Source organism: Eschrichtius robustus, chromosome 9 (genome assembly GCF_028021215.1).
Source record: "Eschrichtius robustus isolate mEscRob2 chromosome 9, mEscRob2.pri, whole genome shotgun sequence".
Lineage (NCBI taxonomy): Eukaryota > Metazoa > Chordata > Mammalia > Artiodactyla > Eschrichtiidae > Eschrichtius > Eschrichtius robustus.
This window is the reverse complement of record NC_090832.1, coordinates 12012740-12026310: the sequence shown is the minus strand read 5'-3', so window position 1 is coordinate 12026310 and position 13571 is coordinate 12012740. Positions and strand designations below refer to the sequence as shown.

General features: G+C 47.9%; 1 protein-coding gene across 2 annotated transcripts in view; it reads left to right on the top strand.

The window, feature by feature from the left end:
* The window catches only part of TIAM2 (TIAM Rac1 associated GEF 2), a 110121-nt gene that overhangs the window by 83948 nt on the left and 12602 nt on the right, over window positions 1-13571 (top strand). For both annotated transcript variants that reach the window (XM_068551744.1, XM_068551742.1), the window contains 3 exons: window positions 9371-9550; window positions 12168-12236; window positions 12771-12896. In XM_068551744.1, coding sequence (XP_068407845.1) covers window positions 9371-9550; window positions 12168-12236; window positions 12771-12896 — 375 coding nt within the window. The remainder of the gene's footprint in view (window positions 1-9370; window positions 9551-12167; window positions 12237-12770; window positions 12897-13571) is intronic.

Sequence of the window (13571 nt, the reverse complement as noted above, 5' to 3'; positions counted from 1 at the left end):
ATGGGAAAGTGAGTGAGGATAAGACAGAGAAGTCATAGATAGGCAGGTATATGTTTTCCAAACCGTGAGTTGAAAGATATTGGTTTAGAGACTTCTTGACCTAGATAAACATATTTAGAATGAATGTTAAATGGTATAATCACAATAGACCTTAATGCCCCAAGTCACAGGAAAAGCAAACTGAGTTCTCCCATCCGTCAGAAAGCCACACAGAAGAAAGCAAAAACTGTTAAAGAGAATTTGAGTCATTTCTCTGAGCCCTGGATCTGAGCCAGGTGAGCACACAGGTGTTGTTTTGTTTGGTTTTTGACACAGTTGAAAGCATATTACATAAAATGGGTTATATCTTATGGGAGTTAAGATGTCATCCGGAGTCTGTAGACAATTGACATGTAGAAGTCATTTTTTTAATATACACTTTACTCACTGAAAAATTTAGAATAAAGTTTTATAGGTTATTTCAAGTTTTAATTCAGACTGAATTTCAAAAGAGAAATCTTTTTTGGTTGGGCTCAGCTCTTTATCAGGGACTGGCAGACTTTTCCTGTGAAGGGCCAGGTAGTAAATATTTTAGGCTCTGGCAACCACTTACCTCTGCATGTCAGTGCGGAAGCAGCCACGGACCATGGGCAGATGGGTGAGCGTGGCCGAGTTCTAATAAAACTTTATCCGCAATGGCAGCAGGCAGGCTGGGTTTGGCCTGAAAGCTATAGTTTGCTGACTCCTGCTCTGATGGTCTGCCCTTAGCTCACCTGCTTGTTTCAGAGTGGGGTCATAAGAGTCTCTTTTATACCATTTTTGCACTCTGAAGTCAAGGAAAAATTCTGGCCCACACGCATCTTCCTTGATGCGCAGGTTTGACTCTACGTCAGAAGTAAGCCATATCTTTCTTTCTGGGTGAAAAATGGGAAAGAGAGAACGCAGTACCTGGCATAGGATCTGTTAGATAGGATGAGCCGATTTTTGTGAATTACGTAAGAGTGATATTGAAACACCCGGTATTTTATGTGAAAGAAGCGCCTGCTCGTGTAGAAATGCTGCCCTAGCCCTTGAAACATCCTTGGCTGAGAGAGCGCGTCTTATTCATCCCTGAATTCAGATCAAACTCCAGTTAAATAAGGAAACTGAGCAGAGGCAGGCAGCACGCCTGTTTCGCACGGGCTCTGGATCGATGGCTCCCTCCCCGAGGCGGTGACTCTGGCCTGGGAGCCACAGAGCCACACACGTGGTGCTTCCCCACCTCCGGGCACACAGCTCGGACCCGCCTTCCCGGGGGTGTGTCTCCTGAGGACGGGCGCTTCCTGCTTGGTACCCACAGATGCCCTCTGCTTCTCAAACGCTGCGCGCTCTCTGGACGGCCGCTCTCCAAAGGTGAAGTTCATCTCCTTCTCTGCCCACCTGGTGAAGCTGCAGCCCGTCCCACCGGCCCTCCGTAGCCTCTCGTTTCGGTTTTCCCCAGAGCCCTGTGCCTCTGTCCAGATACTGTGGGTTCCGCTTTTTGTCATCCGTCCGTGTCCTTGTTGCCTCTCTCTGCCCTTCCTCTCGCTCCACCTGATACTCTTGCGTGAAGGTCAGAGTTTTCCTCTTTTGTATTCAAGCTTCATCTCCAGCACCTAGAACAGAGCCTGGCATGGAGGAGGTGCTCAACGAAAAGTTAGTAAATAAATGGAATTTGATTTTTCTGGCCCTTCCTTCAGGGAACTCAGAGGAAATTTCTCCTTCTACACTTGTAAAAACAACAGAACTTAGGGTAGGTAACTTTGTTTCCCTTGAGGCCATCCTAGCTTCCACCTTGCTTTCCCTGACTGTGCTCCGACCACAGAAAGTCACTCTGTTCTGTTCCCAGGACCCCGCGCTGCTTTGGGCACCGATCGACCTTGACTGACTCTCTGCCAGCTTGTCTTCCCAGCCGAACTCTGGGAGCTGTGAGCCCAAGGACTGTGTCAGTCTCGTCCATCACTGTGTCCTCCTAGAAATAGGCTGCCTCTGCCTCAAATCATTTTTGTAAAGCATCAGGAAAGGATTCCATTAAGAAATTTCTTTTAAAAATTAAACCACTATAAAAAATGAGAAGATATAGATAAGCCAAAGATTAAAATGAAAATAACTTGAAATGCAGTGTTAACCACCGCATTTATGATATATATTATTCCGTTAGAAAAATCTATGCACGTATGTTTACATGCAGTAGATATACATAAAAGTTACTTTCCAAAATTCAGACCTACCTTCTTCCCCTTCCAATAAATCATGTCCTTTTTTGGTCAACAGATGCCGATTTCTCCCATCGTTGGTAATTGCTGCATAGATTTCATTGCATTTTTGTACCATAATTTAGGTTAATCTTTGCCTTTCAACATAAAATAAGAACTCTCATCTGATACATTTACATTTTTAAATTTCCATTCTGCCTTTGGAAGTAGAACTGTCTGGTCTAGAAAAGATTATGAGCATTTTCTCATTCTTCTCGTACCATTTTGTTAAGTATAAGAAAATCTCAGGCCATTTCTCTAGAGTTTTTAATCCAAGGACTGTATCACTATAAAGTGAATGACTGTCCCCAAATATAAAAATAATCATCTTGGGTCTGTTTGTAACCTCCCCTTCACCTTGCCAAGATGGTGAATATGACCCTCTTCCCCGCCTCTTCCCTCCGCCTCTGCTGAGACCCCCTAGGATAGACCAGACCCTCTTCACCTAGCCCGCGGGCCCTGCCAGCCGCCTCTGAGCGCGGAGCAGAGTGTAGGCCAGGAATCCTGACCCGGCAGAGGTGGGGCAGCACGGGGTGTCTGTGGCTGGACCTGTACATGGGCGATCCAGCTTACCTGGAATCCAGCCCATCGTCTGTCTCTCTGCCCGTGAGCCTTTCCGGGGAAGCCATTAACCCTTGGTGATCCTTCTGGAGTCCCTCTGCTGGGAACATTTGGGGATAATGTCGGATCTTTCTGTAAGTTAGAGACTTTAATGGATTACAGAGTCAATGGAGAAAAAGTCCTTTGTACGATTTTTAGATTTTTTTTTTCTTTTTCACCAAAGGGAGCGTTTCTGACTTAATTTGCTAGGATGGGACGGCTGACTCCACAGCCGCACTCTGCGGTGACTTACTGATGTGACTTCTCATGCTCCGGACAGCGGACTGGGGGCTCTGTATGAGCACAGCCGAGCACACGCTGTGCAACCACACCTCTCCGGGCCTAGACTGTCCCTGAGGACAACTGACTGTTTGCCCAGGGCCTACAGCTTTTCATTTTTTTTTCCGGCATTCTTTCTAGGGATGGTAGAAATAGTAGAATCTGGTTCCTCTGATTGGTATCCTGGTAGGATGAGCCTCTGCAGACGTGACCCAGCCTGGGCTTCCGTCCCCGTCGGTGGCCCAGCGGAGAGCTGGTCTGTGTGAGGGAGGGAGAGGAGGACATGGGTGGCAGCTGGGGTCACATACCGTGTATGACCAGTTAACCAAGCAGTATGGGGTACCCTCCCTTCTAGGTCCGGTGTCTTGGCTGAGTCCATTACTGACTTCCCCTCTAAGTTAACCTCCTTTTCCTCTAAACCAGGGATTCAAAAGTCGAGCACACTGCAAATGCTGTCATTTACCTTTCAGCATTTCCCTGCAAACTGTTACCCCCAAATTATGCAGCACTTTTAAACCTTTTTGCTTCAGCTGAAAGTGTTTTTGGAGTCCAAGTCAGACAACAGATGCCTTTGACAGAAGAGTTTGCAGTACCCGAGGCCCCTAAGTGAGGACAGGATTGCAAACTGAGCCCGGAAAGATGGGGCAGAGCTCAGCTGCTGACGAGGTGCAGGGCTCCTGATGGGCACTGATATTTCACGGAGTAGCTACGAAACCTCAGTCGTCGTCCCGGAATAGTTCTGGATAATGTGATGTACTTATCCCAACTTGGGTTTCAAAACCCACAGGGAAATTGAAAAGCCTCAGGTAGCAATGCCTTCAAAGAAGAGCAAAGCAAACATCAGAATAGTTATGCTCAGGGGAGCAGATCTTAACTAATCCAGGCCAGGAGGAGCGTTGATGCTGTGGATGAAAGGTATTGAGCCAAATCAAGGTTAAAAGGGTCACCTACGGGATTCCAAGCTTGTTTGAGAAAAAGGCTCAGCCCCCGCCTTCCTCCAGAGAGAATCTGGGGCAGGGCGCTTGGTCATCCTGGGCAGTTTCATTGCCACCCCCAAGAAATGGGGCTCCTGAAAAAGAGACACATTGCAGCCCTAATACAGGGAAGCAGGTGTCCGTATTCACACGTTTAAGACACAGAAACAAAGATAACTCTGTTTTAGATGTCTTTCCCTGCCAACTTCATCAAGGTATAGTTGACAATTAAAAATTATATCTATTTAAGGTGTACAACTTGGTTTGATATACATGTACGTTGTGATGATTATCACGGTCAAGTTTATCAACACACCCATCACTGCACATAGTTACTTTTTGTTTGTTTGGTTTTGGTGAGAACACAGAAGAGCGACTTAATTCAGAGGTCCTGAGTGAGATGTTCCTCATCTATAAATGAGATCAAATCACTTTCAAGCAGGGATTAGCCTTAGTGAAAACTTAAAAGCCTGAAAAAAATTTTTGTGCGTCAATATCACTACTTTGTCATAGAGCATAGTTATAGGGAAATCTGTTTTCATTAAATTTTAAAAATGAATTCACGAAGAAAAGATCTGTTTGATGCTCTCTTATAAAAGGCAAGGCCCCCGATGAACCCAAGGTTCTCAGCATTGATCACTACGAACTGGGAAATACCAGTCTGAGTTTCAAGTTGCAGTGTGTTTTTTGTTCGGCACAAGCACCCACTGTCTGGCTACTGAATCTGCATGCATGCCCAGCCCTGATTTGTGAACATCTGTCTCTTGCTTTAAAAGCAGCATCCCTGGGGATGGAGGGGAGCGGGGATCAGCCTAACAGAAGTCACGGTTGTGTGCAGATGTGGGGAGCTGCATTTGCTTCCCTGAGCAGAGATGGCCTCCGGAGGCCAGTGGCTGCATCCCGGGCACGCCTGGGGTGTGTCTGGATTCTCCCGGGGCCGGGAGAGCCCTGACGGCACTGTGGGCAGAGGCAGCCGGAGCAGCAAGCCTGTTTTGCCCATGCTCTGCCAGGTACCCAGGGAGTGGTCGGCACCGTGCAGACAGCTAGAGAGTAGGAGGATCCAGTGCCGTCAGGTGCTGCCTTCGCGCTCGGCACCTGTAGTCTCAGCCGGTCGCATCGTAAGGACCGAATGCCTGATAGTTCTAGGAGAACACCGCCCCCTGGTTTTGTCTTGTATACAGCAAGTGCTCAACAAATCCAAGTTCCCTTCTCCGTGGTCCAAATGGCAATTTGAGGGGTTACTTGATGGGCTAGGTAATGCTTCCTCTTTCTCATCAATAAGGAAATTGAAGGTTCAGAAATGAGTCTTGCCCAGCACGCGTGGAGGACTGGGGGCAGAGCCAGGGCTAGAACTCGGTTCCCCTCAATCTTGTCTGTGCTTTTCACCTCCATCACCACGCGTACGTGTGAAAATATCCCAACCAAAATAGTCTCTGTTCCTAGAAATTGCTTATCAGATACACCCAGAATTCTACCTTAAGCAGTTCAATTTTATAACCATCGCTAAGAACGGAGGAAATGAAATATAACCAACCAAGTGACTCTTTCAGATACGATCTAAAAACATAGTTACAATTACTCTTCTCCTTTTAGTGGCTCTGCCTTGTTTGATGCCAGGTAATCCTCACAACCTTCCCTAGACAGCAGCTAAGGTGACTTTGTAGCACTGGAGCACTTCATTATGGTACCTTTGAAAGTACATTTGCCATGAAACTCTCAGCTAACATTTACTTTTCCAACTTAATCTTACCAGAAGCGTTCTCAACATGAATTCTGATTTTCTAAAATGGCAAGATACTTTATTTTTAAAATCTCGTTATTTTAACACTGCATTGTTAGGTGTGATTTTTGACATCCCAGCAAGGCAAAGCTGCAATCTCACCAGCTGCCATTTCACTTATGGTGCATTTTGTCAGATCTTATTTTATACAGTATATGTGAGCTATTAATTTGGATTCTACAGCCCTGGAAACTGTTATTTTTCAGGATTGCAAAATTGCATTGTGTCTGAGCTTGTGGTGCAAATACCGGTATAGAGATTTCACATAAGTAAGTTTGAGAGTCTCAGTATTATTATCTTGGGCTGTTTGTTAGTGGAGCCAAACCCAGAACGCCAGGCGCACAGGTGTGATTCTGTCTATTTCCTCTTGTGAGCTCAGTCCACATAACTTTTACGTGGCCATCCTGTGGTGCAGACCCTGGGGACAACATGATCCTCCCAGAAACTGCAAGCAGAATGCTCGCTCTACTGATGGGTAGACCAGTGGTTCTCATGTGAGTCACACAGCAGCATACCTGGGGCCCCAAAGATTCTGATCCAGTTGGTCCAGCCATGGGTGTTTTTAAATAGCTCCTCCCAAAGAGCAAACGTGTGACCTGGGTTGAAGTCTAGTGCGGAGCAGGAGGAGGAGGAGAGGATTGGGGGTGGTTTGGTTATATTCCCTCGTGCTTCATCGTGAGGCTCATGTCCTAGAAGAGAAGGAAAGCCACCTTTTGGCTGCACTGCTCTGTTTGGCTTTTGCTGTGTCGTTAGGCTTCTAGGGCATGACCGAACAGTTTGGAGTTTTTTCAATAATGAATCATGAGATTTGGTTGTTTCAAACATGTTATGAGACATTTTGATAGGTCAAGTTGCATTCTAAGTGGTGCTTTAAGATCCATGTCTGTTTTCTTTTTTTTTTTAATTTATTTAATTTATTTATTTTTGGCTGCATTGGGTCTTTGTTGCTGCGCACAGGCTTTCTCCAGTTGCGGCGAGCGGGGGCTACTCTTCATTGCGGGCTTCTCACTGCAGTGGCTTCTCTTGTTGCAGAGCATGGGCTCTAGAGCACAGGCTCAGTAGTTGTGGCTCACGGGCTTAGTTGCTCCGCGGCACGTGCGATCTTCCCGGACCAGGGCTCGAACCCGTGTCCCCTGCATTGGCAGGCGGATTCTTAACCACTCTGCCACCAGGGAAGCCCCACGTCTGTTTCCTTGTTCTTTGAAAGTTTACTCTGAATGAACATCTTCTGATAGGCATTACCAGCAATATGCTAGTGTTACAGTTAAGGATAAAAACAAGGGGATAATATGTGTACTTAAGGAGGATCATTAGTGCTTACACATGCTTTAACTGTTTTAGAAGTAAATTACTTCAGATGTCTCTGTGTGTCTAGTTGGAGGTTTAGTATCTGTTACATGGTTGATTTAACTTTTGCACCAAGATTAATGTCAAAATACAGGAGAAGCAATTATATGAAACAGGCCAGCAGTCTGGGAGTTCTCATTGTAGACATCTGCGGGGGCCCCGCTCTCACCCCGCGCCTTGAGTTGGGCTTTTTATGTTACTGGGCTTATCCCTCCACCGCCACCATCCCCCTCCAGCCGCCGCCTTTGGCTCGTTCCGTGCTTCTGCCTTGGTACACGCTCCTTCCAGGACCAGTTACAACCCGCTCTTCACTGAAGCCTTCCAGACAGCCTGTTCCAACATGACGCTCCCCTTCGTCTAACGTGTGTCACGTTTCTCGTTTGTTCCACACAAGCTCGTGTTGGTTTCCAGTCTGCCGTAGGCTGCGCTTTGGTGTTTCTTGGCAAGTCTTATCTCCTTGTGCAGGGGCTGGTTTCTATTTCTTTGGAGACAGAGCAGGTCCTCAACTGGTTCCCACCAGGTTGAGTTGAAAGTCTAGCCAGAAGATCACTGCTAAGTGTCAATGTTGTCTGTTTCCATCATATGAAGACACTGTGTTGAGGAAAGGCGGGTGGGGCGTAGAACAGGGAAGGAGAGAAGAAGGGAGGGCAGGTGTCCTACTTTTACTGTGAGGCACTTCAGTGTGTCAGGTGACAGCTTTTGTAACAAATTGGCCACTGAGGTTGACCAATGTGCTGTGTGACTTGTTAGTGTTCTGAAATATCCAGGCAAAGAAAATGAATTCAATGAGAATGAAGAGGTGCTTCTGACTGGTGCAGCTTTCTACCCGAGACAGCGTGATGGAGATCAGGCATGGAGACATCTAGCTGAAGAAAGGAGAGTTTTAGTTGAGGGTCAGAAAGTTGCCAAAGATGGATGGATATCGGTCATTCGTGTTGGGACTAAGCTGCTCTGTTATTCAATAATAACGTCAGTGCGACAGAGGTGGACTCAACACTGAGCACTTGGGGGCGATGACAAAGAAAGGCAGGACCCTGCCCTTGACTGGCTTACAGGCTGATGGGCTGGAACTTGTGTGTGGGAGGAATGGGAAGAAAGAGAAATAAAAAAGATACTTTGAATGTAATCTGACAGCGCTCCAGGCAGGTAGAGGCATATATAGGAGGAGCCACATTTGAGACCTTAAACCACCAGCCTGAGGCAGGAGTGTACAGATGGGTTCTCCCGGAGAGGGCTTTTCATGCTGCGCTTAAATCTGAGCAGGAACTTGCACAGGAGGCTGTTCATCCCCGCAGACATTCCCGCTCCTTCTCGTTCTTCAGCCTGTGTGATTCTATTCCCACTACCTGCAATGAGGACCCTGCCTTCCCCCACGTCCTGGGTCTGACACGTCTGCTTCCTGCTAAGAGCCTGCTCAAGTCTCCCTCCTCCGTGAGGGTTCCCACGGAGCCTCACCAGGCTTCCCGTGTCATCTGCTCCCCATCTGTGCCCTCCACTGGGCTCTGCACCCCTTCAGCACGGGGACCTCATCCTTCCTACACATCCTGCCCTCTACCACCATTCCTGGCTGATGCAGCAGCTCAAACTCTCACTCCTAATGCTGCTACTTGGCCCGAGGCTGCAGAGCTCCAGGGCTGGACTGGGGGGCAGATCTAAGCCCCTTGTGGTCAGGCCATCCTAAAACTGCTGCCCCGTCCCTGAGTCTCTCAGGGCCGTTTAGTGGGGGAACTGAACTCTGTTAGGCCAGCCATTGAGGGGACAGAGTGGCCCAAATGAGTCTGTCTCTCATTGTGCTCTCACAGAGCCATGACCTTGATTTTAGAGCAACCTCAACTGTATTGCAGAGGGTTAGCTCTGTGCCTTATTCTCTAGTCTCAGCACTAAAGAAGCATCTGTCAAACAGCTACTATGAAAGCGAAAAAGCATCATGGGTAAGTTCTGAACAAGTGTAAGTTCATATCTTCATGACCAGAACCTTGAATGGTAGCCAGCGTGGTTTGAGATGAATGAAGCCGGATGCCTTAGATAAGTGCCCCGTGAGACTCCTGAGAGGGCGCTGGGCGAAGAGAGAGCCCCTGTGTCTTTGGTGGGCTGTTGATAATGATGGAGAACGTCCTGTGCCTCTTGTTCCCTCCCAGAGTGCTGAGCAGATTGCCGCGCTCTGTAGGACTTATAACGACACCCAGACCAACGGCATGGAAGGACCAAGGGAGAGTCAGGACCCGCCTCCGAGGCCGCTGGCTCGCCACCTCTCGGATGCAGATCGCCTCCGAAAAGTCATCCAGGAGCTCATGGACACAGAGAAGTCCTATGTGAAGGTAACAGAAGATGCTGTCACAATTTCCTGCTCCCCTCGTGTGACAGCTAGTTGTATGTATGTTGGCAGGGGTCTCGAGGTATCTGCCGGGGACCCTGCCACTCATGAGGGAGATGCCTGCTCCTTGAAGTGGCGAGTTGCTGAAGGCGAGGGCGAGAGGACGGAAGAGCTGAGAGGGCTTGCAAAAATGAGATTCCCCGGTCGTTTTGTTACCAAGGTAGCTTTCACTATGGAAACAGATGTTCTGGTTTGTCATTTGAAATCTGTGGGAAGGGGGCCTGTACCGGTTTAGGGAAAGGGGGAACGGAGATCACTTTAGGTGATGAGGAGCCAGGGAACAGCTTGTCTGCAAGCAGCTGCTGGTACCAGCTCCGGAGCACAGGCGGTCACCGCGCGGGACAGAGCCCCGCGGTGGAGGTGCCGGGCATCTCGCAGGCGTCCCCAGCCATCACACGGAGCAGCGGCTGAACCTTTCGCTACCCGGGGAGTTCATTTATTCATCTCAGAGGCTTCAGTTAGTAGTTGGAGAAACATTTTACAAAAAATGCAGGTGCCTGGGAAGACAGTTCTTTTGCTTTAAGTATTTGCTGACGGTTTGGAATGGTTTTAAACTCATTTCATCGGCCAATTGCTGGCAGCAGCGTGGGAGCTGAGAATCCAGGCCTGGCCTTGCCTTCACCTGCTGCAGTGGCCTTGGGCGGCTCCCTCCAAGCCCCTCGTCTGGGGTCTGAGACTGGGGTGTTCTTGTTCTAGCTCTAACACACTGTGTCCGTGAATTAAGCCTTGGCGTGCACGCACACACGCACACACACGCACACACACACACACGGCTCTCACCTCCTTTCTCCACGAGACTTATCTGAGCTTCCCCTTTCATTAACATCACTGTCATTTTATCTGAACTTTGCCGAAAGCCTCATTCACAGGCAGCCCAGGAGAATTACCCGTAGCCTCTTCTTTTGGTCCCATAGGGGAGAAAGGAAAACTGCAGAGATGGCAGTTTCATTTCATTTCCCACTGTGTCTTTTCCTGCATCGAATGTGGGGAGATGAAGTGAACATCCAGGGGCTTCCGACAGTGACCTTGCCCAGCAGCTGTGTGCGCTGTGGCAGCTTGATGATGGCCGTGGTGTCCTCACCTGCAGGGTCGAGGGCATAGTTGAGAGCGGAATCCAAGTCCCTTTTTATTTTTGTCACTGCTGTCGTTATACTTTACTGTTAGACACTTTGAACGGGAGGGCCACTGCATCGTGACACTGGTCTAGGACTGAGATGGATGCTCTGGGTGAAGTGCATACAAAGGATGGCTCTCCCTTCTCTCTGCGAGAGTCCTGCCCTTTGTCTCCTTGGGGCCCCCACGTTGCGGCTCGGGCTCCGTGGCTCAGCGAGGCCTCCCTCGGTGTGTCACTGCTCCTGGGTGGCAGTGACCGGCGCAGGGAGGGACCACAGCCCACCTCTGCCTCTGACAAAATAACCAGCGCCTGGTGCCTATGGTGATTCACACACACACACACACACACACACCTTTTTCATTTTTTAATTTCTTTTTGTTGCTGACATTCCACATGGACTTTTACTTGTTCTGTAACCTGGACCTCTGCACATGACTTGGCGTTTTCAGCATTCACATGTTCCCTGAGATAAGATTCGGTGACTTCTCACCTCTCCCTGCTCTGCAGCAGCCGCCGTGGGGTCTGGGGAGGTCGGGAAGGCCAGGGCGGATTTGACTGTGAAGCACTCAGTGTCACAGGCCTGTCCACTTGCTCTCAGGACCTACACCACAAGGTTCTGGAGGCTTCTGGCTTTACCAAGCTCTCCAGAGCTGGATTTCTCCATTGTAAAATGAGGTAGACGTAGTCACCTACTTCTCAGTTTAGTTTGGGACTCAAAATTCTTCAGAATAAATGAAACAAGAAAAAGAAATCTTTTCTATCACTAAATTATATCCTGATCTTGGCTTCAAATTATTTTAAAAAAACCTTTATCTAAAGAGTTTTGTAAATACAGTCAACTCCCACTCTTCTGTACTGTTGGAGCCCAGTTTACTGGAGATTCAAAGATGGCCTAGACTGTAAACATTATGACTGCTCATCTTCAGAAATTTTTTCTTGCATTTGAGCATGGGAGTTTGAAATTCTGCTCATGCGTCAGCCCCGAAGCTGAAGAGCTCTCCACATCTTGCCCTGTCCATGTCAGCTCAGGTGTCCATGCTGGAGCTGTCGCCTTGCTCTTTGAGGCAGAGAAGGAAGCCAGGTCGGCCAGCGGATGTGGCCACACCTGACAGAGGTACCTGGCCAGAACTCACTTCTCTGAAGGGAAATGAGTGTTCCTGCTGCAGCAGCCGAAAGAAAGATCCTGGTTCTGCCAATAAGATATTCAAATACACAGAGTAGGTGATCGAGCTATAAAGAAAAATGTGGAATCCAGCTGCTGGTCGCATTGTGTTGTTAACCTCTCTGAATTAGCTGAGCAGGAACCACCACTTTCAGGGCCAAGCGTTTCAACCAGACATAAACTTCATCGTTCCTAATGCGAGTCTGAGCTGCAGCCCGGGCTGCTGGAAACGCTTGGGTATTTTGGAGACTTAAGGGTTAACGACTCTCTTCTTCTGTCTTTCAGGATCTGAGCTGCCTCTTTGACTTATACTTGGAGCCACTTCAAAGTGAGACCTTTCTTACCCAAGATGAGGTAAATACCTTCCCTTAGTCCATTGAACCATAGGTTAGTCTCAGTTTGCCTTTTAGCAGACCTAGATTTTATCTACTGATCCCCAAGGAACATTTGAGACTTCAGGATCTTCAGAGAGACCCAAGCGTGGCCTCCTTCAAAGCCATTTATGTGGCCTCCATCCCGTGAAACACAGTGGCAAGAGTTCTAAGTGACCGTGCCCCTTTTGTAGTAGAAGGTGTCCCCCAAATTACTTTTTAATACATGACTTTTTAATGTTAAATCACAGTAATTAGTTCTTTCCATTTTCCCCCCAGTTTGAATTCTGAAAACTTGACATCCACTTCAAATTATTTTAGTATTACAGGGACTGGGGCAGTAAAAGTCTCTGTGTATGAGCTATATCCCCTACTGAATATGCCGTCTTCTTTAAAGGCTTCACTTCTGTCTCCTTCTTGGTGAATGACTTGTGATTCATTTGTGCATCTGGGACTTAGAGTGGTGTCTAGGTCTTCATCGCTAATAGCCTCTTTTCAAATTCTGATCTTCATGTAGATGGAGTCACTTTTTGGAAGTTTGCCAGAGATGCTTGAATTTCAAAAGGTATTTCTGGAGACTCTGGAGGATGGGATTTCAGCATCATCTGACTTTAACATACTTGAAACCCCCTCGCAGTTTAGAGTAAGTATTTTAGACTTAGGTTTAAAGCAAAAATAGGTGGGAACAGTGCAAAATTCTCCCCTTGAAGAGAAAGTGTTGTCCCTTGACTATTGAAAAGATAAGTTTAGCGCTCTCATTGCATGGCTTTCCTCTGGCAGGTGGTAAAAGAAGGCTCCATTTCTCCCTAGAGTAAATGCTCTGCGAATCAGACGTCTGGGCAGCACAGCTTTTATGGAGTCTGCCTGCTGTTGACATGCACGCTCCTTACTCAGCTCTACCGAAGGATCTGTAGGGCGATTGCTTCTGAGGCAGGAGCACCTACTGCATCCGATTCTGCATCTCTGTGGTCATGTGACCCTGGGAGGAAAGCCTAGGTTTTCACTGGTTCTGAGAGAGCCTCCTCTTCTGTGGAGCCCTGTCTCCAGTGTGGCCATCGGTGACTGGCAAGAGGTCCCTCCAGGGAAGGACAGGTGGAAGGCAGTAGAAAGGGACCAAGGAAGTGCATAGCAAGCATCATTCGTCCCAAGTAATGCAGAGTCAGCTTCATTAATTAGCCTCTCAGATTATTTATATCCCACCGTGTCAGATGTATTTTTTATAGAACTTTCTTTCTTGTCCTTGATTGAGCACTGTGTCAATAGGCTCTGCTGCCAGAAACTTTTCAATCAAACTGAAGCTCTTTGATTCAGATGCCCG